The following is a 25,684-nucleotide window of genomic DNA, read 5'->3' as shown; positions in this document are numbered from 1 at the left end:
CTTTTATTTAAATCGCGTATTATATGCAGAGGAAAAGATTGGTTGAATTAATGTGATAGAGCGTAATTCGATGGAAGGAAAGAGAAATTCTTTTATATCGAAGCTTCTCTCTCTCTCTCTCTCTCTCTTCACATTCTGATGACTGACGTCAAGAGTGACAATCTCCGGGCAATGTATCACTGATAAAAAATCCGATTCGAGGTTCGTCGAGAAACTTACAGCCGACAAATGCCGTTAAATTCGATATCTGCGTATACGCACATACCATCTGCTCATAAGAGCAATTACTCGGACCGAGGCTTCGTAAATCAGCTCGCGTTACTGACACTCTCCGCCGAGTCACGGGTGGTTTTTCGTCACGGCTTACATTCGAAGGGAGCTCTGAGATATCGCGACCGTACTACCTTCCTGTTCTCGGGCGCTTATCTGATTAACGATGCGTTTTCATCTTTAGCCTCTCGGTACTCACCTCGTTAATAGAGCGAATTCGTGGGTGACGCGAGCTCGTCAGCCGTATTGCTCGGCCATTATTTATCGGCCTATTTGGGGCCTTATTAGCTATCATATTTCTCAAAGGGAAAAAAGAGGTATTCTGTCAAACGAAATTTAAAGCCCGCAGCTGCGGAAAAAGCGCAGCATGTAACACGTAATTATTTCGTTGTAATTATTTTCGTCCGTAAGGGAGTCGCAAGACAGCGCATTGAGGACCGCGCAGCGGGCGTGTGCGCGTGCGCTCACGCGAATCTCGCGCTTCGCCCCGTAATTACGCGATCTGGGGAATCCATTAGCAGCGTTAACCCCAGGTGCGAGAGCGCGAACGGCCGGCGATGTAATCGCCGCCGCGCACGGAACGTGGCCGAATCCCGAAAAAATTAATCCGATCAGATTAGCCGCGGACCATTGTAATTACGTGCGAAGCGTTAACGCGGCAAGTGCTCCCATCCGTTCTCTCGAGAGCCAAATGGGCGGTTTTCTCCTCCTCCCCCTCCCCGGGGGGCCCGCAAGTCCGCTAAATCGCCAGATTAAATCCTGGGGCCTGGGCGCGATCGCGCCGAAAATTACGTGGGCCAAACGCCCGCTTTGACCTTTAATCGTATGAATTTCTTTCGCTATCTGTGCGTGATCTGAATCTTTTCAATCTCAAAGTAAATTTTGCGACGTGAGGGAAATTAAAGAGGAAGAGAGGGAAGGCGGAGGGAAGAAAGTCGATCAAGATGTACAGATTATATAAATTAGCGAACGCGTACCACGTGGACGTTCAAAATATCGTATTTTAACCGTTATAGCTATCTCGGAAGCGAAAATTGATAAATTTCCTTCTATTCAGGACGAGCTCATCGCGCGTCTGCGGCCCACGAGATTCATATTTCCGCAAGAAACGCCAGTCAAAACGTCTTGAGCCGATCGCAATGTACCGTCAGCTCCGACGACAGCTTCCATATCGACGAGCGTCGATCTCGATGCCGGCAAGAAACTTTACATCGCGATATGTCGGCGAGCGGACCAGCCGGACTCGTAAATCCGCGCGTCCGCTCGCTCGTCGCGGATACGAACGGAATAAAGAGTTTAGCGGTCGATTGGCTTTTTATCGTGCGGAGGAGGTCCCCGTGTGTGCGTACGCGCGCGTTTGCGAGAAAAAGAGAGAGAGAGAGATAGCACGGCCTGGTCTGGCCCGAGAGATTTATACTCGGCGACTTATTTGGCGGCATTGTTTACGGGCCAGGAAGCAGTTTGTCCCGCACGCTCGCCGCTCCTTTTTTGCGATATAATTGCCGATTCCGCGCGCACGGCACCGGGGCGGTCCTTTTTTGCACGGCGGATCCTCTGTCCCATCGAGCGCGGTAAGAAACTCGCGCGAGACCGTATTCTACGACGCTCCGTCGGGCCCCCTGCCCCGCCGTTAGACCTGCGTCCGGCCATCGGCGCCCTTTTTCTGCCCGCACTTTATCACACCGTTCTTTTCCTTTTTCTTTCCCTTTTTTCTGCGACGTACGCGATTCTCCCCCTCCCGCGGGATCGAGTTCCGGCTTTTACGGTAGTCCGACTCGCGGACGTGTCTCCATTTTTATGTCTCCCTCCTCTCTTGTCCCTTCCGTCGAACTTCGATCGGAGAAAGTGTACGCTCTTCGATTCTTTAATCGATCGTCCTCCCCCCCCCCCCCCCCCCCCCTTTTTTCGCCCGGAACGGAGTGGCAAAAAGGGCAACAGTCGATTCGATCGGCCGTAAATTATGTTCGAGCGGGCGCCGAAACCGATACAATTATTTTTGGGGAACGCGCACCGGGAAGTGGCGATCGAGACTGAAGCTAAATGACGTCCGGACATCGCTTCGTTTGCGATAAACGAGGGTCGGTAACGAGGGCGGATAAGGCGCGCGCACGCTCGTGCTGCAACGAGAACAAGACGCTCTTCTCTTTCTTAAGCGTCCCCGGAACCTATCATCTTTTCGCGCCGTGCTGGAGAGAGGCTTCGATCATGCCACCCGATAATTGATACATACTTAATGAGGGTCGGTGCGAGAACGTAATTAAGAATGTGCTGGCGAATTTATGGCGGCTCTTTGGGACGTATTATTAGATACAAAATATCCGTGGACATCAACGATGTCTCGCTGACATTGACGATCGGACGTTTTTCGTAAGTTTCTCCTGCGAGATTGTGGCCACGTAAACTCGCGGACGAAAACTTTTGAGGTTTTTGAGGAGTTTTCGGACGACCAGTGGAGAGTCGGATGATTAAAGAATGCAATATTTTTCATCGACGAGCTTCGTGACGCATTCCGTGTCCAATAGGAGAATTTGCGCTTAAGTAATTCTCAGGAGACGCAATTTTCAAATTTGTACCTAAAAATTAAGGAAGTCAAAAATACTATGTCAATAGTCTGAAAACTTTGAAAGAGCCGCTTCTATCTCCGCTTAAACACCATTTTCCTATTTAATACAAGATACGTTGAAATTATATATAGTTCCACTAAAAAATATCATATTATTCAATAATAATCATTTTTATGAGAGGAAGAAGTATTGGATAGAAAGAACGATATCTCCAAATTGACACAATTCTTATTTCCAATACTTTTTTCCTCTCAATTCATAAAAATTATTCTTGAATAACAAGAAAATATTATATTTTCAGTGGAACTATATAGAGAATTTCTTGTCAACTTCGTGTAAACAAATGTTATCTTCATAGATAGAACTTCGTGTAAACAAGTTTTACCTTCATAGATTATCTTCATAGAAGATTGGACGGGAAGTGTGTACCAAAAATATAATAAAATTCACGCTGGATTCTCGGAATTCATTCGACGCTGAAAGGGTAAAGTATCGTCTCGTCCGCCTTTTACGGCGAGAGAACGCGGCGCAATGAATCGAAGGAGTTTTAACTCACATTGAGGCAGGAAAGCACGGAGCGGGATCGCGCGCTTCACGAGGCAGCCTCCGGAGAAGGACGGCCGAAGGTAATCGATGCGAAGCGCCGAATGTCTCTGCCGCAGAGCGAGGAATTGACGGACAAGGCGCTATCCCGAAGGGGATTCTCCGCCGGCGAATCTCTCCGTGAGCGTGCAGGGATCGGATCCGTCGTCCGCCGCAGCAATAAATTCACGGATACGCAGCCGGGGAAGATAGCGGCGAAACGCGCCCGGCCCCCCTTTTTTTCGCCCGCCATGTATGGAAACGCGTGCGAACGTCGTGTGTTCTCCCTGTGTGTTGTGTGCTGGTAGTGGTAGTATCTCATGGCCGTGCGCGCGATAGATCCCGCTGATGCAGCACGCGAGCATCATTTAGGGAGAGGGATACGCCGCCGCCGTCGTGTGAGAAATGACACGAATCCGTGGAACGACCTGCAAAAGGGAGAGAGAAAAATCAGACACGAACGCCCGTGCGCATACTATGCGTGTAGCTCTGAATGCAGCTATTTGTTTCGGATTTTCGCTCTCATCGCTGTCCGTTCGTCGTATACATGGTGTTCCGGATGCTCCGGATATCCCTTTGACTCGGACGAGGGAAGGGAGAAGGGAGAATCAAGTACGGAGGGGTGTCATTCGGTCGAGTTGGACTTTCGACATTACTGACGCGATAAAACGCGCTCGACGCCATTGGTCGTGCTCCCAAAGTAGCGAGTATCATGCGATAAGCACCTGCGATTGAGATATCCTCATCTCTCTTGTAACATATTCAGCTGAGAGAGAGAGAGAGGAAGGGAGGGAGTGGAGAGACACGACGACGACGATCGAGTATTTACAAGATTACGATCGATAAATCTCAGACAATACAATATTCAAAATTAGAGCCCATACAGCACCTTTATCCGGGGATGTTCTGTGGGAGTCCTTAGGATGTACGGACGCCCTCAGGACATCGTTAGGACGTCTATGCTGTATAAGACCATAAGATATCTTAAAGATGTCTTAAAGACGTCTTATGTCCATATTTTGGACATTGTGCTGTTTGGGATGCGATCGGTTGCTCACCGGACGATGCGAAGCCATTGCTTCTCGCCGATCGCCCCGTCATCTCGGAGACAGCTAGCACGGATACGGCGGGTGAACCACGGATAATCATGACCCTGCACGCTACTTAACGCGACATGACGATCGCCCGACACGACGTCGTCGTCGTACGACATAAACGAGACGTTTTTACACTCGCAACGCGATCAACGCGATGAAATAACGCAGAGCACGACGACCGCCCAACGACGCGCGCGAGTATGTTAGACGCCACTACATTTGCTTGAGTTACTAAAAGTTTAAACTATGCGCGGCAACTTTACGCTTCTTCGCGACGTCGCACGATTGGCTCGCAATTGTTTCCGTTCGAAAAATATTTCTGAACTTCCTGATAAATATACGATTAATCATACGAGTACGACAAGTAGCAATGCGATATTCTAAACGAAAGTTTGAGCGTAGAATCTTCCGTTTATATATATCTCACTTGCGATATAATTACTTATAACAGTTAATAATTAATTAACCTCAAGGTATGATACTGAATCAACAGAAAATAATCTGCGATCTTGCAGAATTCAAAAAGATAAAGTTAAAACTGAACAAATTCATTTTTAAATAACTTTCTGTTGGAAAGTTTTGTGTGAAATATGTATATATAATCACGAAAATGTATCTGCAACCTCGTAAAAATATGTAATGTATTTCTATTTGTCTACATACATCCTGTCTACATATATACCAGCAAAATATCACAGAATAATTTTAAATTGTAAAATTAATATTTCATCATACACAAAACAGAAAAATATTTTAATTAAATGACTAAAAATGACTTACGTCATCATTCTTCTATTATTAATTTATTGATTATTAGTTTCCTATAATTTATTAATTATCGTTTCTCGATGTATACAGATTAAAAGATCACTGTTGTCTATCACGAAAAATGTTCCTTTTTATTGGAAAGAAAAATAAAATAGACGGTGAACTTGTTGATGAATTATACTGCAGCCTCGATTTTTCGTCAAAATCAGTAGCGGCTCATAGCGGAAATTCTTGGAACTAATAAACAATAACGGGTCTAACTTAACGGGTCATTTTAGTCAAACCTGGAATTCTTATGTATTAACTGTTTGTTTAACTATTAATCTGTTTGTATTAACATCGATTAAACCTTAACCTGAATTTAAATCGTCATCTAAAAAAAGTTTAAATTCAAGTTAAGATATAATGAAAAACGTCGGAAGGAACAGGCATTAGCTAATTATTCTAAAATGTAGTTCCAAAGTCTCCGCTACGAGCCGCCACTATCCATGGTGAAAAATCGAGCAAGTAGTATGACTCTCAACAGCAAGTCAGTCGTCATTATATCTTCCAGCTTTACTGCACACAGTACAGGGCTGCGTTTCAAAACCCTATTCGACGTGTAGAGTAACATTGAACTAATCAATTATAATAAAAAAATCTTTGCTCTTTTAGTCCTGATTAGTCAATCAAATGCTACTCAATCCGGGCTGCGTTCTAAAATGTTTGCGGAAAGGAGCGACACGGTAGCCAATCAACGTACCGTTCGTCCATAAGAACTAAAATTTTATTAGCTCCCGCGTCGATTTTTGCCGTGTGGCGGAAGTTTGTCCGGTAGCCAATCAACGTGCCGTTTTTCCGTAAGAACTAGAAGTTTATTGGCTGCCGACTTCCGCCGCGTAACAAGCGTTACCGCGTCCTGCGTGCAGGCGCTATAGATTTGTGTGATATTTGTCTCTTCTCTAAAAATGTAAAAACAACTTTATCATTGTGATAAGTGTGTAAATATATTGGCTACGAGGAAATGCCTGCACAAGAAGTAGCGGTGCCGCAACCGCCGGCGACCGAGGGCGAGGAGAATGTTCCTTCGTCGCAGCCGATCGTGGGCATCATTTATCCGCCTCCAGAGGTTAGGAGTATCCTTTGCCAACGATGAATTTTCACGTCTTCGTTCGAAAGAAAACTAACATATTTTCCTTACAGAGCTGGGCAAAATACAGTACTAGATATGCTACATATTTTCATGTGTAAGATCACCCAGCCCTGTGGGATCACACGGAGAGCTTCTGACATGATACTGTGTCCAAATTTTGCTTTTAATATGTCTCCATAATCCTGAGGAAGTGTACCTTCTCACTTATACTTACAGTTAATTACTTGAATTTAACTGTTTTATGTTTACAAAAGGAGAAAAAAATTGGTTATTTACATGTCATATCTTTTCTGTGTTAGTACAAATTGTTTGATACATGATAATTGTTTGCATTGTTCTTCCTTATATAGAAATTCAGATATCGTTGACAAAACTGCTAGCTTCGTGGCCAGAAATGGGCCAGAGTTTGAATCCCGGATCAGACAGAATGAATTGGGCAATCCCAAGTTTAATTTCTTGAACTTCGGCGATCCCTATCATGCCTACTATGAGCATAAAGTGAAGGAATCTAAGGAAGGTAAAGGTCAAGAACCTACAACAGGTTCAGGTCCTGGAAAAACTGTTAATCTTACTGCACATCAAAAGCAGCAAGAGATCTTGAAACAAGTTGAACAGCCGTTTGTACCTAAAGATCCACCAGCAGAATTTGAATTCATAGCAGATCCTCCTTCAATCTCAGCTTTAGATTTGTATGTGATTTACTTATAAAATTGTGATTTGTATATGAAATTAATACTTTATATATCAGCTGATTATATCTTTCTTTCAGAGACATCGTGAAGTTAACCGCTCAGTTTGTAGCTCGTAATGGAAGGCAATTTCTTACTAACCTGATGAATCGTGAACAAAGGAATTTCCAGTTTGATTTCTTACGCCCACAACATTCCTTATTTCAATATTTTACTAAATTATTGGAGCAATATACCAAAGTATACAAATAATTAGCTTCTTTTGGACAGAAAAATAATTTAAAAATTACGCACCACGACTTTTGGCTTTCATTGATCCATTATTTCAATTGATTGAAAACTTATTATTTGTCAAGTAAAAATCATTAATGTTATTTTTAGGTATTGATTCCACCGAAGGATTTATTGCCACGTCTGCGAGATGAATCATTTAATATGGACAAGATTTTGGAGCAGGTGAAATATCGTGCCGAATATTTGAAATATCAAGAGGCACAGAGACGTAAGGAGGAAGAGGAGTTGGAAAGGGAGAGAGTCGCTTATGCGCAAATCGACTGGCACGATTTCGTCGTCGTTGAGACTGTAGATTATCAACAATTCGAAGTCGGCAATTTCCCAGCTCCAACAACACCGGATGAAGTCGGTGCTCGTGTTCTCATGCAGGTATGATACGACGACTTTGCGTTGTTAGAAGTTTCATTTCGTTAATTAGTTCGTAAAATATATTGGACAACATTATTAACATTCAATTTTTAATTTATAGGAACGTATAGAGGACGGTGAAGACGTGGAGATGCAGATCGACAGTGACGGAGAAGAGGAAATGCCGATACGTACAGAAGGGGAGAAGGATCGTGCGAAAGATAACAATCAGGTAAAAATAGTTCTTTTTTCTTTTTTTAATTTAATTCGTATCATAAAGTAACATTGTTTCATCGATACCAGTTACATTGTTTTAATGAATATTTTAGGTACAAGATATGGAGGAAGATTCCAGCGACGAAGACGAAGTGTCGCCGCCGGGTGACATCCACAAATCTAAAGAACCTAAGCCACGCGATACCAACATGCAACCTCCTCCGTTACCGCCTACTCCAGGAAACGTGGTGGTCAAGAAGGGATACGATCCGAAACAACACGGTGTGTACACTACGATCAATTTCAGTATCGTTTACTACAAGATTTTATATTTTATTTTTATTCCATTTCATTCGCTCACGAGAAAATGTTTCCCTTTAGTGGATATCTATCTATCAGACCTATAGCATATAATATACAATGTGAAATCGAATGTTGTAATAAGAAAGAAAAGAAAAAAGAGGAAGACGTTGACTGATTTTGTATTTGATACGTTTACAGCTGTTAAAACTGCTCGTCCCGCTCCTCCGGATGAGTTCTTAATCTCGCCGATCACCGGTGAGCGTATACCCGCCAGCAAGGTGCAGGAGCACATGCGCATCGGACTGCTGGATCCGCGCTGGGTCGAGCAGCGAGACAAGCACCTGGACAAGCTGGCGCAAGAGACCGTGTTCGCGCCGGGTACAGCGATCGAAGCCAGTCTCAAGCAGCTCGCCGAGAGGCGTACCGATATATTCGGTGTCGGCGACGAGGAGACGGCGATCGGCAAAAAGATCGGCGAGGAAGATAAGAAGAAGGATGACAAAGTCACATGGGACGGCCACACTTCAAGTGTCGAAGCTGCTACGAGGGCCGCGCGCGCCAACATCACTCTGGAGGAGCAGATTCATCAGATACACAAGGTCAAGGGTCTGTTGCCCGACGAGGAGAAGGAGAAGATCGGCCCGAAGCCTGTGAACCGCGCAACCGAGCTTTCTCACATGGCAGCCGCTGCCTCGAAACCACAAGCCACACTTAAAGCTCCACCGAAACCTCCGGCACCGAAGCCTATGCCCGCTCAAATTCCTGCTCAACCACCTCCACCGCCGACCATGAGCATGCCCACTATGGGGATACCTCAGCCGATGATGCCGCAACCGCCGATGATGATGATGGCGCCTATGCCGCCGATGGCGCCTCGACCACCACCTTTGATGAGTACGTATATCTCGAGAAATGTCTTTCATTACCATGTTTTTACATTGACCTCTTCAGAGATACCGACACATGTGTGTGCTCTTAGATACGCTCAATTTCTCTTTTTACACCCAAATACTGTCGACAAAGATATAACGAATATTATGAGTTAATATTCGCTATAAAAAAATTCATCTAAAAGATAAATCCGCTTCATGATTGACGGATGTCATATTCATGTTGCTTCACAATTCAAATCATTTTTTGTGATTTTAACAAACTCGTCATCGTACGATTTATCGCAGCTCCGGCGATGTCACCGTTTATGCCAACGCCACCTCCGATACAACCACCGATGGGACCCGCTGTAAGTAATTGTTTTGTAATTGTTAAATGTAATAGCACTGTTTGCACTTATCACGGTATTTCATGCGTTATATAACTCATTATATCTTAAGATTTATTTTATCTCGCTTTTCTCTTATTCGAAGCTTGGATTAAAACATCCCTCTAAACCGATGGAGGAAGAGCCGCAAGCTAAAAAACTGAGAACGGAGGACTCGTTGATTCCAGAACAACAATTCCTCGCCAGAAACAAGGTAAACAATGAACTTCCATCTCAATGTGATTTACTTATAAAATTATGATTTGTATATGAAATTAATACTTTATATATCAGCTGATTATATCTTTCTTTCGAGGCACTTATCGAGGAATGCGAACCGAATCCTTGAAAATGTTTCTTTTTTGCAGGGTCCCATACAAATTAACATTGCGGTGCCTATGATGACGGAGAAAGCTGAATGGAAACTGAACGGACAAACGTTGAATATCAACTTGCAACTGAGCGACACCGTGTCGACCATGAAGGCGCTGATCCATGAGCAAACTGGCATGCCGCCTGGCAAGCAAAAACTGCAGTATGAGGTAACGATCTAATAATTTATACAATTTACATAATAATTTTAATAATCTGCTAATAGTGAATATTTCTCACACGATTGCAATAAGTTTCAAACTCTGACGCATGATCTTCTTTTTTCAGGGAATGTTCTTCAAAGATAGCAATACTCTCGCATATTATAATTTAACTTCGGGTAATGTTATCAACTTGCTACCAAAAGAAAGAGGCGGTAGGAAGAAGTGAGATAAGAAGAATATGTAACATTGTGTTTTATGAACGTTATACCGGTATAGTAAAATAAATGAGTAGAGGTCATATAATAATTTGACGTGTAATAATTATAATAACACACAATTACAATAATCTTTTAGAGAGAGCACGGGAAAAAATAGAATATGTAATTAAAATATATATAGCATTTATTAAAAACCCGCATGTAATCATTTAGGATAATTATACATAACAAAGTAAATTTAATATAAATTAATAAATATTATATAAAATTAAATATGATTCGTTATAATTTAAGCTCGATTTTTCTTTCGTAGTGCGTATATTTTAATCCTGCGACGTTTGTACAATGATAGAGCTCATCATCTAAAGCGTGAAGCATATCGTTAATTTTTATGATTTTCTGTTCTCTTCAGCTGCACTGTTGAACTGGTGCAATAAGTTCGAGCGAAAGAAAATATACTTGTCTCACTCGAACTTATCACACCAGTTCAACAGTGTAACAAAAAAAAACAGATTATTAAATTTTACCGAATTGCCCGTATAATTGTCGAATAATTTCAAATGCTTCACCTACGATCACTTTTATTATACATTGGAATAGTCAATTTATTAAGGCTTTAGAAAAATAAATGCATGAGATAATATATTATTACGATATCAGTTAATGCGCTAAAATGAAGATATATATTCGTACAAAATGCACGAGAGATTCTCGTATAAAATGCTTTCGTGAGTAGGAGATACGCGTTAGTAAAGTATATCATAAATTTCAATATCCTAAATAATTTAAAAACATGCATAGAAAAATCCATCACATATCTATCGAGGAGCGAAGCGAGTCTATCGTTTAATAGATATATATTCGCTTTAAGGAACTCCGGACAACATAATGTTTAAAATTGGGGCTTAAGTCGTCTATAAGTAAGTCCCCGATAGGGACTATGTTCAGCAGAAAAAGCAGCTTTACAGCTCTTGTAAAATTCGTGAATCTGATAGGTATATATTCTTAGATTCAACCAAAATTAAATGCACACACTAATCAAATTCACGAATTTTACAAGAGTTACTTTTTCTGCTGAACGCAGCCAAGGTATTTTAAGCCTTAAGAAATTGACCACAGTCGAATGTGAGGACAATAATCAACTGTAATTAGTAAATTTCTCAGGTCTTAAAGCTTAAAATGCTATTACAGACCGGGATTACAACGTCTTTAAGATATCTTATGTTCCGATTTTGGACATTATGTCGTCTGGAATATTACGTAAAAAGCCTTTCTTTAGAATATTTCTTCCTATTATTTACAAAATTTACATATGTTTCTGCTCGCTTCTCTTCTTCAATATCTGATCCATAATTTTGCGATAACGTGTTGTCATAGGTTTGTAGATCTGAAAGCGTCGGTTGAGAAATCGTCAATTATGACAAACAGGTCACGAGAAATCGGATTCTTTTTTACTTACAAATTCAGCGTCGTCGTAAGGCTGGCACACAAGAGTCAATTCCGGCAAGCAACGTATAATCTCGTCAAAATTGCACTTATCCCGCAACAAACCATGTTTTGCTCGATACGCTGCACCCATCATAGCCGAATTAGCTGCTTCCTATCGTGAGATTGCAACGTGTTCGATAAGAATAAAAAGCAATCCCAAAATATATTACTTCATATTAAGTTAAAGTAATAACTTCATATTAACATAAATTAACGTGACAAACTCCAGTTTAGAAATATATTGTATATCGCGTTAATTTTATGACTATTGACTTGATTTTAGAGCAAAAGAACAATTTTTGGAATGTTTCACAAATTTCTTCAATCAATCACAAGCATCATTTTATGAATGTATCTCTTTATTTCCCGTACGGTTGGTGTCATATATGCTATGCCATTCCCCAGATTGAAACTTTTTACTATTACACAATTTTTAACTTACATGTACATATAAGGTTGAAACTATTATAATTAAAGCCTACTATTATAATTATAATCTTACCATTATAACTAGAGTTGCTTCTGCGATTTTTAATCTTATGTGTTAAACATATCCCTGAAAGACGTCTTGTTCCCTAAAAAATATTATGTACTTACCAAGACATAGACCGGTGAATTAAAGACGTCAGCGAGAACTTGTAATATAGCCTTGTTGACGGAAGCGCCTCCCGTTGCGATTATTCGCGTGTTAGGTCCTATGCAAGGAAACAGAAACGAGAACTTAAATTCGTCACGATATAACGATGCAAAGGCAGCGACGACGGGGTCTGTAAGGAAAAGATTACTTACCGATGACAAATCCGAAGTCCTCGGCGTGCGCTCTCTTCGCGACGAATTGACCTTCGACCAGCGCTCTCACTTCCACTTCCTTCGAACTGTATCGCGAAATCTCATCGTTGGCCTTGTTGTATCTGTAATCCCCAATCACGAAGGGTAGGATTTCCTGCGTATCGAAGTACAGAGCAAAGTTTCCAAAGTTCCCTCGCGGAGTGCTCTCCAACAGTTCGTCGAATATTCGCCAGCAGCCCTGCGCGGTTTCATTCCGTATTCTCTCGCGCGTCAAAGAACCATTCTTGAAGCTGCGCAAGCAAAAATATAATAATCATAAGTCGTCGTCGTCGTCCTCTCTGTATCGTTACCGTGACTGCTCAAACGCATTCTGAGTCGAAGTTTCGGCCCTATATTAAACTTTTAACTCTACAACATAGTGGAGGAGCTAACATAGCAAATATATAGGTTCAATTTTAATAATAATTATTCCTGCTATTAATCATGATGAACTAAACTTGAACCTATTTTCCTGTCACAGCTCCTACTGCGTTGTAGAATTGCAACTTTAACCAAATTTCGTTTTGAGATCCCTTACCAAAGCAACGCCATATAAGCTTGATCGTCCACAGGATTGCACAATATGTGACCATCCGTTGTGGTCTTGGGCTCGTTCAGCCACAGGAATAAGGTATCGCTCGTGCCCAAACTGCAAGCGATATCACCTTGTTTCAGCCTCATACCTATGTATCATTTATCATCGTAAGAGTAATTGTTCTAATGGAAAATTCCTAATATTAGCGGAAACCATCACCGGATATATATATCTATATATACGCGTGACATTACATACCCACCAAGGAACTTGGGTTGTCGCCGGTGAACATGATTATCCGACATTCCTCGTTGAAACCGAATCTCTCCACGAAATAAGGTGATATCGGGCCGATGTTGCTGCATGACGAGACAGACTTTCCCAGTTTCTCCCTCAGTCCCGATGCGCAAGTCTGCCGAACACGTAATATGTTAAACACAGCCCACGCTAAGTACACACACGCGAGCGTGTGCATTAACAGGAGTAGCCTTAACGCGCAGTGTAATTAGGTTACTAATGTTTTATAACCGTCCATTTCAAAACATTAACGCAAAGTTATCACAGTGATCAACTGTGTCGTTCTTGTTTATTTAGGAATAAGAAATAAATGACAAATCCATTAAAATTTAACTGATTAAATAATTGAACAGGGAAGTTACTTTCTAAAAGTAACTCGTTATTATTATTTATTACCTATTGAAAAAAATAACTCGTTACTGTTATCGTTACTTACCTAAAAATGACAAATCGTTACAATATTCGTTACACTTTTTTAGTGGGTTTTGAAAATCTGTTTTGCTATTTTTTTGCCATCTAGTGCACGTGTTTGATAAAAGTAACGATCATATTCTTTATCGTTAAGTGTAATCATGTTACCGTTACTAAAAAATAAAACCGTTACCAAGTCGTTACTGAAAAAAAATAACGCGTAATGTAATTTTCACTCATAACGGTTACTTCCAACTATATAAATCGACGATGTGTACGGCTAGAAAATCTCATTTAACATAGTTACACTGCTCGTTGAGCTGTTTTACCTCGCGACTCGTAATTTTACCTCCAACAACATATCGTCCCAGTCTTTTGTGCGGATATTCAACAGATTCATGCCCGATCCGTCCGACCAATCGATCGGCGCGTAATCGCCCAGGAACAAGGAGGCGAGGAAGTTGCTCACCAACGAGATCCTCTGTGTGCGGAAAAGGACAAAATGCGTGAGCGGCAATGATGGCACTCGGTTAGCGCGCGTTTCGGATGCGGCACAAAGCGAGCGCGTGACGCACGCTTTGATCATCGAGATATAATTAGAGGCATTAAATCACACGGTTACGTCGGAAGAGGATTTTTTACGCTGCGAACTGTCACCCGGTTAGTCGAAAAGAACTGCCTGTGTAATCGCGTGTTTGTTCTCGACACGCTTGTTTGTTTGCGCGTCGCAAGGAGGTGAATTTGTGCAACGAACTCTTGGCTGCTGATTGTTGCGACAAATTCACCATAGTAGTAGAGTCCACACGCACACACTGAAATTTAGCAAAATCAAACGACACGCTCAGAAAAGTGGCACACACTAGTAGAGCAGTAATAGTAGTAATAGTATACGAAAAAAAAAACCATTCCGCTGGTGAAACTGAACTTTTTGCCTGGAGACCAGACGAAAACTCGGTTGTAGAAACAGAAAGAATCTTGTAGGAGCCCAGATAAATAGAAATGAACATAATATGCAAACATTTAATATATACTTTGTGATGCCATTGCAACAGCGATATATTTAAAATGTGCTTGTTTTAAGAAATACTCATTTATTATGTTATAATTTTCAAAAAACCAAACTATTGACTTTTTATTACTGCAACAATTCCGGATTAATTGCGTTGTCTTTTGGGCAAAATAAGCAGCAATATTTACGGCAATAAACATCAAAATATCATTGCGATATTGCCACAATTTTCATAACATTAGACAATCTTCTTTTATATACTGACGAAATATTTGTTATATGAGAACGCATCTTTACGTAGTTATGTTAGTTACGATGCAGACAATATACCGAGATATGTCTATCTCGGAAGTTTCTACTCAATCAATCGCCCTCAGTTTTAACGTCCAGAGTTTTAACGCAGCCGAATATGTTCACACGAATGTCTTAGTCGCGATAACAGACGTGTCATTTCTTGTCACCGAGCTTTCATCTGGTCCCTATTCAGTTGCAGGAATCGAGTTTGTTTTCCGTGTAGTAGTAGAGAAGTTTTCAATCGGTACAACTACAATTCGCTAACACAACGAATACCTCGAATCGCTCGATTGCCGTTCTCATTTGGTTTCTTTTTTTCGAAGAAAGCCAGGAGTTTTTAGTGGGTATACCTCAGTGTTGCAGTAGGTTTCCGGCTTGGTGCGCGCTATTTTCGCTATCTGCGGCCCCGAGAACCTTTCGTACGCCCGTGAGCCCGTTATTTCCGCTAATTTCTGAAATCATCCGCAAGCTTCCGCTAGGATAAATATCGTCGACGGATTTTCGCCTCGTATACAATGCCGCGAGTCCAAGGCGGCTACTTCAAATATTTGGCTAATTCATTCCTCTCTCCTTTTTCTCTCCCATTAGTTACAACCGTCGATCGTTCGCGATACTCTACGCCGCGAAAAATAAGCCGTCGCGAATGCCGATGCCAAAGCAATTATCGTGTTTGAGTTTACAGGAACTTCAACACATTAGACCCGCTTGTTTGTGTATCTCGCTTCAGCGTGTACGACGGGATGCTTACGTGAGGGCCGCCCACGATCTCCTCCAAAACGCTACATTCCTTGGACGTGCTGGAGTCCATCCACACGGGCGAATGGGTCACGGAAAATGACGTGGCGAATTGTTCGTGCAAGAATTTTATGGGGTCCAAACGCTGCAAGCGACCTCGGCTGCCTTTGCTCCAATAAACCGTGCCGTGTTGCTAATCGATCATTAAGATACACAATGTGCTATTACGCGCTGCTCCTCTGAGAATCTTGGCGAGTAATCGATCCTACGTGAAGTATCGCAGCTGCCTTCTCTAAATTTCTTCGAGTGAAATTCCGCTCGAAAAGCAGAGTAACAGCCGAGTGGAGTGCGAAGTGGAGTGACTTTTCTCTCATACATGAGAAAAACGTCTGGTGTAATCTTGCAATTTCGAGTGACGATATTTTCTTCTTCATTATCGTTCCGAGTGAATTTTCACTCGTTTTGCGAGCGATGAGTTTCACTCCGCGAAATTTAAAGAGCGTTTTACCTGTGCGCATCCCGAAATGGCCGCTACTTTGCTGAAATCGACGCCGCATACGCGCAATTTGTCGAGTATCATATCTAAGGCCTTCACCCACATCAAAGAAGGCACCGCCACGACATGAGGCTCCTCTTTGCTCTGTATGACCCCTCCATAAGTTCTGGAATGTTTGAATACTCGCATATAACACAGTGATGAATATCGAGCCAAATTCTTATCACTCACGTACATACCTAAATTCAGGCAGATCGTTGTCGAATTGCACGCTGGTCTCGTGAAGCACGGCGAGATCACAGTCAACCACTACCGCTTTCAGCTAAAATTAGATCAAACGCGAACTCAATGAAGGGAGAGGTACTTTACGAAGCGGCCGAGATACGCTTTTTCGGATCCGCATTTATGTTCATAGGGGATTGAACGAAAATTTTGAAAATAAATCTACGTTGCAGTGTTATTATCCGATCGTTCGTTTATTTTCTCGTTTGTGAATCCACAGATGATCGTAATCGATCGGTTCAAACATACACATGCACGCATCGCCCAGGCGGTCTCTCTCGAAAATATCTCTCGTAACTCTGCGTTCAGATAAACGACAATAATATTGTGGCGTAACAGTGCAATAGAGAGACGTACACTAACACGCCGCTATTTATATTATCGCGCTGGTGCAACGCGGTGCTTATATGTTTGATTCTTGCACACACTCTCTCTCTCTCTCTCACACATTTTTACGACAATACGTCAAAGTGCCTCGCGATATTAATTATCGGGGCTCAATATTCTTATCGCGTCGCACTTTTGCCGCTTCGCAAGATAGCGCTTCCCTTCGCGCGTATCTGCTGTCGGCGCGTGTTATCGCGCTATTAGATAATAGTGACCCGGCGAATAGACGTCAGAGCGCCTCGCAGAGCCCCGACTCGACTTGCTCGCTCGTGTTTTCTGCGTAGAACCGTCGAATACCTTGCGAAACAGCGACGACGGCGACGACGGCGTATCGTTGTATCGAATATATTTTAAAACGCGTGACACGCGCGCTGAGAAAACTGGTGTGTCGTCTGTATTTCCGGAGCAAGTGAGACTCGCGAACACACTTGTACGCGACTGTTACCTTCGCAACCGGAGACGGAACCGAGAAGTAAAATAACTAACGATCTCATTTATTATTTATCTCGATTATTTTAATATTTGCACTCACTGAGTTTGTATACAGAGAAAAAAGTTTCTTTGGATTTGATATACGTGTTTGTTTCACTTGAGTTGACTTGTTTAATATAAACAATATAATTTAATATCAAATATCAGTATTATTTAGAGAAAATAATATTTGGTTTTCAATAAAAAAAATGTATTTCATTATATATTAAATATTGTTTCGCTGAAATATAAAGAAGTTTTTTAAGTTTTTTTAAAATTTGTCTAACTTAATGTTTTGTTTCTTTCAAATAATTTATTACTTATGACAACTGTTCTAATGCTTGGTTAAAAATACGAAAGAATATTTCTCTAAAGAATATATTATTTGACGTTAAAATATATATTATTTGAGAAACCAAACAATCTTATTTGTTGAATCAAACATTTGTTTGCTAAAGACTCCCCAAAATAAATTTGTTTCAATAAAAGAAATTTCATTAAATACAAAGAAATCTTTTTTTGCTGTGTATATACAGAAGGAAAACTTATTTTCTGCAACTGAATAAGGACCAGATGAAAACTCAGTAACAAGAAACAATATCTCTGTTACCGCAATCGAAAACATTCATGTAAACATTCAGCTGCATCAAACCTTGATTAAAACTAAGGATAATTGACTGAAAGAAAGAAAAGTCTTCTATAGGAATCTTTTTGTTATTGAATTAAACAGAAAAAAATAGTAAAAATCAGAAGAAAACTCGGTGACGAGAAAAAATTATCGCGATCAAAAACATCAGCCTGAACATTTTCTCAGCTGCATTAAAACCTGTCTGAGATATTAAAAACAGTCGACTGGATAGAAATCTCCGGCGAGAACCTTTGTATTCCTACCAACGAGTTTAGTGCCCAGAAATCAGTTAGACGATCCGAGTTTTTTCTCCTCCGTGTGCACTCAGTGAATTAAAATTGAAATGGAGTTAAGCAAAGAAACACTTGGACAAGTGGGAAATCTGTCCGGGCTTCTTTATTTTCGTCAATTCGAACAGATCGGCTGAATGTTGGGACAAAATGTTACGATAAAATACGACGTACTGGATGAAATGTTCCGTATATTCTCACAGAACCAATTAGTATTACGGCCGCGCAACACGCTCGCTCCTCTTTTCCCAGTAATTTCTTCGGTAATACCGTTTCAAGGAAATAAAATCTGTATCGCGTGCATCGGTTCGATGTAATTACGAATATCCAGCGAGTTGAATGTCACGAGCCTAATTGGAAATTCTCCCGCGACTCTTAATTACGAAAGATCTCATTTTCACCGGAAGAGAAATAATCGGCATGCCAAATTCTCACGACAACAATTTTTAACGTTACGGATGCAGAAATATACATCTCACGTTCCTGGATCGTTGTGAATTATTATTATCATCATTATCATTATTATTATTATTTATTTGAGTTCACAGAGGAAAATTTCCCTTTGGTACAATAAATATAGAAAAGTTTTCTCGCCTGCAGAGACTGCTTTGTGAATAAAATACGAAAATAAACAAGTTACGATAGGTGTAATAAGCTTTCAGCCTTTTGCTTTAAACAATAAATGTAAGTAATTTCTCACGAAAGGCGTTTCCCACGCTGCTAAAAATCGCAATAACGCTAAAATTTTTGGAATTGCAACGTTTGATAGAGCTGGAAACGCTCTTGACTAGAAATTACGTTACAATATAGCGCTCAAAGCAAAAGGCTAGAGGCTTATTACATCTATCGTGGATCCTAACGACCCGCGTTCTCATGATTCTTCATTTCCCGCCTGCCTTGCTCAAGTCAGCGAAGAATCGAGGAAAAATACGAAACGACAGACAAATAACTTATAAGTATCCCAAGGATCAAAGTACCCTGGTCGATTTCTCTCGGATGTTTGCGTAAATCTCCGGATCGTTCAGTCGGTCGATCGACCGAGTTGTTGACCTCTGACGGTCTTACATCCGCGGCGACAACAACCGCGGAACTTTTACCGTTGCTGTCTGAGATCGGGTGTTGTCGACCGTGCTGTTTATGTTTCTCTCTTCCTCTTCCGCGAATAAACATACTTACATACTTTAAGGCTCGGCTTTTCATTGTCTGGCTAACTCGTGGCTTAGACTTAAACTGTTGATAATGCAAAAATTTTTGTTTTTCTATCCACCTTTAATCATCGAACCGACGGTATCAGTTCTACAAATCGTGGTAAACTTGTAAAATTTCACGATCAACCATGAATAGAAAAACACGTTATCATCAGGTTATATACACAATCTTAAACCACGAGTTAACCAGAAAATGAAAAATTTCTGATCCCCGACATTCGAGCGGGTGCTGTCACGCGTCCGCCCTATGATTTATTCCGACCCAGGATTATCTATCTAGACAAACGCAAACGCGCATCCGTCAATTCTTCAAGGCGTTCTCCGAATGCTTGTATCTCGGAGTATCCACAGTATCCATCATATCCCGCGTGAAGTATTGAAAAACGTCTCTCGTCGCACCTGACGTTCGGCCGCCGCCGTCTGGACGGGTAATGCGAAGCCAACGGCGGTGCCGACCCACGTTGACGCAGTCACCGAACGTGAGGAACCAACATACACACGCACACTGTATAACTCGAACTTTCGTACCGGTTCGGACGCGCCGGACCCCTTATCAATCGCCGTGGCTCCGACTGAAGCCTTATCTGCGACTTTACCTGCTGCGTGCTCAGATCCAGGCCCAAGTACGTCGCCGCCGACGGCTCCGCGTCCATGGTCTCTCGGTCTGCGGCGTACAGCTGTCTACGTGGGATCCTCGCGGGCTCTCTTCGCAGGGGATCGTCGGTGGGAAGACACGCGCACCACCACCGTCGTGACAACACTCGCTCGCGGCGGATCAGCGTGTCTGCGCGCTGCTACACGAGGAACTAAGTGCGAGAGAACGCGCCGGGCTGTGCGTGGCCCACGTACATCCTCGGCGCGGCCAGGCGTCGCCGTCGCCGTCGTCGTGGCCGCGGTCGTTACGTTACGCGCTGTTTCGCGCGTACGCAACGTGACCTGCCAGGAGTAATCTTATCGCGCTTTCCGCACAGCGAGCGAGGCTGGCCTGTGTCGTTACATAACGCGCCGTCGCCGGATCCGGCTGGAAATTGTTAGCTGGACGCGCGCGACGGGCGATACGTTCCGGACATTTATCTCTCTCTCTCTCTCTCGGCATGGCATCAGCCTGAGGTAAAACATCGTCAGGTAGGCGGATATCGCGCGAGAGCTACTTTATCGACGTCGTGTAGGTGTGTCACCTGCGCACCTGTCGCGTCCAGCTGTGCGCCGGGTTATCCGAGGAGGAGAGTCTTGCCGGATAACGCAGCTCGTCGTCGAAGGTGAACGAAAGGCCCGCGCGAGCGTGCTCGATCCGGAAGCGACTCCGTCGTCGAGGAAAGGGATTTTCCCGGGAAATTGCCGAGGTGGAAATATTCTCACTATTCAAGAATAATTTTCTTGAACCGAGAGTAAAGAATATCAGGCAGAGGAGAATGATATCTTCAAAACCAAAAATTACAATTTCTCTAACTTGAAATTATATTATCTTTATTTGAATATACCTTATTCTTGGGAAAGTAGATTATAATATTAAATTGAATTATTGCATGTTTTTATAATGATAGTTTCTTTGTCTTATTTCAAAATTGAGACAACAATATCACGTGAAAGGACGAAAGTGAATACATCGGAGTAGGAATCAGTGGCAATAGCCGACGCCCGGCGAGCGAAAAGTTTCGAGTCCCGGTCCAGTAACTCCAACTTCCGGTTTTTCTTTTCCGACTTATAAGAGTCAAGCCTTATATTTCAGATCGTTTCAAGTTTATCTTCAGATTGCACGGGTCGCTTCATTGGCTACGAAGTATCTAAGGATGAACCCAACTCAAGAACAGTCTTAAGTCTCAAGTATACATTAAGATCTGATTTATATCATGAGGTGAAAACGTTCATATTGTTTTTGTTCCGATAAGTAACGAAGGTAGGACGACACTTGTGTCGACTGGTGTCACTAAATGGAAAGCACTTTATGAAGTTACACACACGCGAAACGATCGGGGTGATTTTAAGCGAGTTCCTTCGCCTCACAGCTGTACATTATACATCGCCTTATTTTGCGTTCTCTCTTTCCTTTTTTATTTAAGTAGGGTGCAGGCAGAGTCTCGGCACTTTGCCTGAGGCATAAATACTCCAAAGATAAAGGGCCTGACGGAGATCCAAGCGCCGGGGTTGCTGGCGATGGTCCTGGTAGCGCGTTGCAAACGACGAGGGCCGGAGAGAGGCAGATTGTTAGCCGGTACACGCAGTGTGCGCGAGTTTGTTTGCGTAGTTGAGGCCCGTATGTGCCGGCGCACGTAGGGCGGGGAACGTCTACGCCGGGGGTGCCGTGCCATGGGCGCCAAAAGTGGCATTCTTCTCGGGAAGAGGCAACTGCGAGCCTCCGTTTTGAAAACTTTCCATCGAGGTAACGAGATCGATACCAGTCTCGTTACTTCGCGGAGGAAATATTTTCGACCAGATCATAATCGTAAATAATTGCGATCGCATAGAAATCCGTATGAAAATCCGACGAATTCTTAATATCGAAACCCGATTTGAATTCAGCCGATTTTTCAGCTTCCCCGAAGAATGTCTGATTAATTTTGCTCGCATCGATCTTCATCCGTCGTTTCTCTTGCTTTTTCGTTTTATCAAAAGAATCGCTCGAGGAATTCCTTTTTTATTAACGGGTTATTGCATGATAAATTTCCATGGGAACGAAAAATGCGCACGTCCCTTCTCACAGGCGCCTATGGATCTAGCCCACGCCTGTTTGTCGGTCCCGTTGCCCTATAATCGTGCGGCATACGGATAATGGTTTGGGTAAAGGAACGCCACGCCACGTCGGACCGGCACCAGAGAAGACGTCGAGCGAGTGAGAGATCAGAGAGAAGGAACGCGTACGCGCCGCCGATAGCGGCGCCGAGACCGCGACTGCCTTCATAAAACATAACCCGGATAGTTTCGGAGGGTCGGCGATTCGCAGGCTATGATGACGGAAGACGATCAACGGGAAGAGCAATCGGGCGAATCCTTTCGCCGCCGCTCGACTCGCGTCACGGTTTCAGCAAGGTCCCATTACCTGGCTGGCCCTCGGCCACGAAACGATCCTCGTTCGGTTTCTCTTACGCGCCGCAGGATCGTGATCTAATTACGCCAACGGCTTGCGGCAACGTCGGTTTGGTGGCTTGTTTGTTATGACGACCTGGCTCGGTATTCCGTCACGGAATTCGGTCTCATTATAGTCTCGATTTTATCGTTAGTAGAAGAGGTATGTAAAAAAGAATCTATTCTTCTATTACGTCATTTTCTCTCTCTCTCTCTCTCTTTCTCTCTTTTTCTCTCTTTTTCTCTCTGTCTTTTCGATCGAAACGACATATCATCGCTCATAGATAAAGCAACTTTAAAGCATCGATCTTACTCGGCTAACCTTGTTCCGTTAAATAAAAAAAAATATATATAAAAATGTGTTTATTTATTTATTTACAAGGAAATATAAAGTATGGCTCCAGAGATATACAAAATAAGATATGTGAATAATAAAAAAATGAGACTTAAAACCTATAATAAATTCCGACTCTCGAAGTGATATATAATAATGCGAATATAACATACTGAAAGAAAAGACTGCTGCATTCCACTAAATATTTAGTAAAAAGTATTACAGTTTAATTATTTTACTTGAATTAAGTAAACTTACTTGTTGCTTGAATGTAGCACACTGCAAGAAAAAAGTGCTGCATTCCAGTAATATTTACATAATCCAAGCAAAATAATTACTCCAATACTCCTTAACATATATTTAATTGAATAGAGCATTTTTTTTCAGTGCGGAACACTTAAACACGTGATTATTCAGTTGAGGGAAAAGTCAAAGTTAATCTGTTAAACGTCGCTTGCCCCCGATGGAAGCATCGCGCTATCGGTCACAAGTGATCAAGAGCGGAAAGAGCAACGGGGATTGATACGCCTCGTAAATCTGAAACCGCGGACCGCGAATCTCCCCCGCGCTCTTCAAAAGCTGGTCGAAATCAAGCGTGCCGATTCGACTCAGGTCGATTGTAATCTCCCGAATGTTATTTGCCGGCGGTTATACGTGCGGCAGGGCGCGCGTATGACGCATCGGCGGTAATTTCAATGCTCGCGCTAAACGGATATCGCGGACGGCGGCGGCGCGCTCGGCGGGGTACGTACCGTGGCGGCGTTTAAGCGCGAGCAATTTTTCGAAGCGGCGTTTCATTACCCTAAACGCATCCACCGTCGTGGAATAGATCGGCGGCGGGCAGGGTGCCGGAAACCGAGCGAGAAGGGTTGGGGTCGCGCGCACGAGCGGATGGCGACGGCGACAGCCGGCTGGCAGGCAGAGCCACGTCGTCGCCGTCGAACGAACGAACGAACGACGACGATGAAACGACGACTGGCTCTCCCCCGTGCAGACAGACGAAAGCGTGCGGGAGAGAGAAGGATAGAGAGAGACAGCCAGGCGCCGATTCCAGCGACCGGCCGGCGCTAACCTCGACGCCAAGCGTGGAGCGGCGTCGCCGACGTCGCCGCCGCCGCCGCCATCGGCTGCGAGCGACGAAGACGATGGCAACGACGACGACGACGGTGATGTCGACGACGACGGAGACGACGACGACCACCAATGTAGGAATACTTCTTCTGGCACCGCCGCGGCGACGAAGGTTGGGGAGGGCGGGACGCGTTACCCGTCGGACGCCAAGCCGGGGGACGCCTCGTCGCCTACCCTCGACCCCTCTTTCCCACTCTTTCACGATGCACTCACCCTCCCCCGCCCTGGCGGCATTGTCATCCGAAATCCCCGATTTCTAGACGCGTCAATAGCGCCATCGAACTCCATACGGGAATAAGTGACGAAGGAACCGGCGTCTTGTTTGCCCGAGACGGTGGTCGGCTGCAAATTAGTTGGGGTTGTTTCCCCTCGATCGCGCCTCGACCTCATCGCGGCCCACAGCGGCTGTCGACTCAAGTTTGCTTTGATACGCGCGCGTGGACCCGGGATCTCGAATACTACTTTCGGCTAGACCATGTCGGGAAATTCATCTATTTTCCCCGAGGACGGGGAATGATTCTTTCGGATTGTCGCAGCACGGCTCATCCAAGAGATGAACGTTCCCTAAGGAAACAAAGATTCTTGTATCGGTTGTATACACAAACCGGCATAATAGTCTTAACATTTGCTTAGACGTAGGATTGTCTGGGTTTTTCGATCACACGCATAGTACGACGAAATCGATTATATTTTATTTATTTTATTTATCCATCTAATTTACAGAAAATCGTCCCACCTTTGGTACATCAAACATATTGTTCAAAGGAGAAAGAGATATATAAATATATTATATAATATATGTTTGAAATAAATAAAAAATTTTATAATTTAAAACTTTTTATAATTATAATTATTCGATGATTATTCAACGAAATGCGATAATAATGTGTCAAATTTTGCTGCTTTCTCTATATTTTATATAATATAATAATTATTTGTTATGATATGTATAATTTTATATTTTATCTTATATATTCTTTGATTTTTCAACAATAATTTAAACATTATAGCCGTTTTTCGAATAATTGGCAGTCATGAATACCCAAAATATATTGACACGATGTGACTGATTGAAAAATCTTCGTTACTCTCGTGCTACTTGATGTTAAAACTATTATGACGATTTATGCACATAGTAGCGTCATATCGCAGTCTCTTCTTCCTTCTCCCCATGAGCGTGCACAAGTTAAACTCACGATGTCGTATTTAATTCGCCGCAATAGCAAAATCCTATAATTTCCCCGTTGATCGCGCGCACTTTACAACGGGAAGCCGGGGAAATCCCGGCGCGATCGCAATCACCACGCTCCTAGATCCAGGACGATAACTCATTTTTTTTGGATGGGGGTCGGTATAGACGGCGCCTGTGTGGATAGAGAGAGAGAGAGAGAGACACCCCCTCCCTCCTCTATTCCTCACCCCCATCCTGTACTCGCCATTTTAACCCATGCCAGAGAGAGCGCCTCCCCTCCCCCCCGACAACATCCGCGAAAAGTAGAAGCGACCGGCATCGGCGGGTAGG

General features: G+C 43.0%; 2 protein-coding genes across 3 annotated transcripts; one reads left to right on the top strand and one right to left on the bottom strand.

Annotated features, from left to right (window-relative positions):
• The first annotated feature begins 6,169 nt into the window (after positions 1 to 6,169).
• On the top strand, positions 6,170 to 10,380 carry LOC106751089 (splicing factor 3A subunit 1). 2 transcript variants are annotated; one of them, XM_014631871.1, is made up of 11 exons: positions 6,170 to 6,389; positions 6,764 to 7,102; positions 7,183 to 7,342; positions 7,484 to 7,765; positions 7,866 to 7,976; positions 8,074 to 8,242; positions 8,462 to 9,157; positions 9,442 to 9,503; positions 9,628 to 9,735; positions 9,890 to 10,063; positions 10,182 to 10,283. In XM_014631871.1, the coding sequence occupies exons 1-11, from the start codon at positions 6,340 to 6,342 to the stop codon at positions 10,281 to 10,283; spliced, it is 2,253 nt and encodes a 750-aa protein (XP_014487357.1). In that variant the 5' UTR covers positions 6,170 to 6,339. The 2 variants fall into 2 exon arrangements, with proteins under 2 accessions (XP_014487357.1, XP_014487356.1); XM_014631870.1 differs by having other exon boundaries at positions 6,285 to 6,396; positions 6,772 to 7,102; positions 10,182 to 10,380.
• Positions 10,381 to 10,441: 61 nt separating this feature from the next.
• On the bottom strand, positions 10,442 to 20,595 carry LOC106751090 (xylulose kinase). Its single transcript, XM_014631872.1, has 12 exons — positions 20,231 to 20,595; positions 16,608 to 16,690; positions 16,381 to 16,534; positions 15,886 to 16,065; positions 15,488 to 15,589; positions 14,184 to 14,315; positions 13,385 to 13,538; positions 13,130 to 13,274; positions 12,553 to 12,842; positions 12,361 to 12,458; positions 11,735 to 11,875; positions 10,442 to 11,662 (listed from the first exon to the last, which is right to left on the bottom strand). Exons 1-12 carry the CDS (start codon positions 20,285 to 20,287, stop codon positions 11,582 to 11,584), a joined length of 1,617 nt encoding a protein of 538 aa, XP_014487358.1. The 5' UTR covers positions 20,288 to 20,595; the 3' UTR covers positions 10,442 to 11,581.
• Positions 20,596 to 25,684: the final 5,089 nt, after the last annotated feature.

This window comes from Dinoponera quadriceps, unplaced genomic scaffold (genome assembly GCF_001313825.1).
Source record: "Dinoponera quadriceps isolate SergipeBrazil2010 unplaced genomic scaffold, ASM131382v1 scaffold8292, whole genome shotgun sequence".
Taxonomy (NCBI): Eukaryota; Metazoa; Arthropoda; class Insecta; order Hymenoptera; family Formicidae; genus Dinoponera; species Dinoponera quadriceps.
The sequence above is the reverse complement of the archived record's forward strand: the minus strand, read 5'-3'. Positions and strand labels throughout refer to the sequence as shown.

What these genes read in the sequence shown, in the direction of transcription:
- LOC106751089 (XM_014631870.1), top strand. Translation starts at nt 6,285, where the DNA reads ATGCCTGCACAAGAAGTAGCGGTGCCGCAACCGCCGGCGACCGAGGGC. An exon ending in GTGCTCGTGTTCTCATGCAG is followed by an intron (nt 7,766 to 7,865) that starts GTATGATACGAC and finishes TTTAATTTATAG; the next exon opens with GAACGTATAGAGGACGGTGA. An exon ending in ATACGATCCGAAACAACACG is followed by an intron (nt 8,243 to 8,461) that starts GTGTGTACACTA and finishes ATACGTTTACAG; the next exon opens with CTGTTAAAACTGCTCGTCCC.
- LOC106751090 (XM_014631872.1), bottom strand. Translation starts at nt 20,287, where the DNA reads ATGGACGCGGAGCCGTCGGCGGCGACGTACTTGGGCCTGGATCTGAGC. An exon ending in GGACTTCGGATTTGTCATCG is followed by an intron (nt 12,459 to 12,552) that starts GTAAGTAATCTT and finishes TTCCTTGCATAG; the next exon opens with GACCTAACACGCGAATAATC. An exon ending in ATTCACCGGTCTATGTCTTG is followed by an intron (nt 11,876 to 12,360) that starts GTAAGTACATAA and finishes ATCTCACGATAG; the next exon opens with GAAGCAGCTAATTCGGCTAT.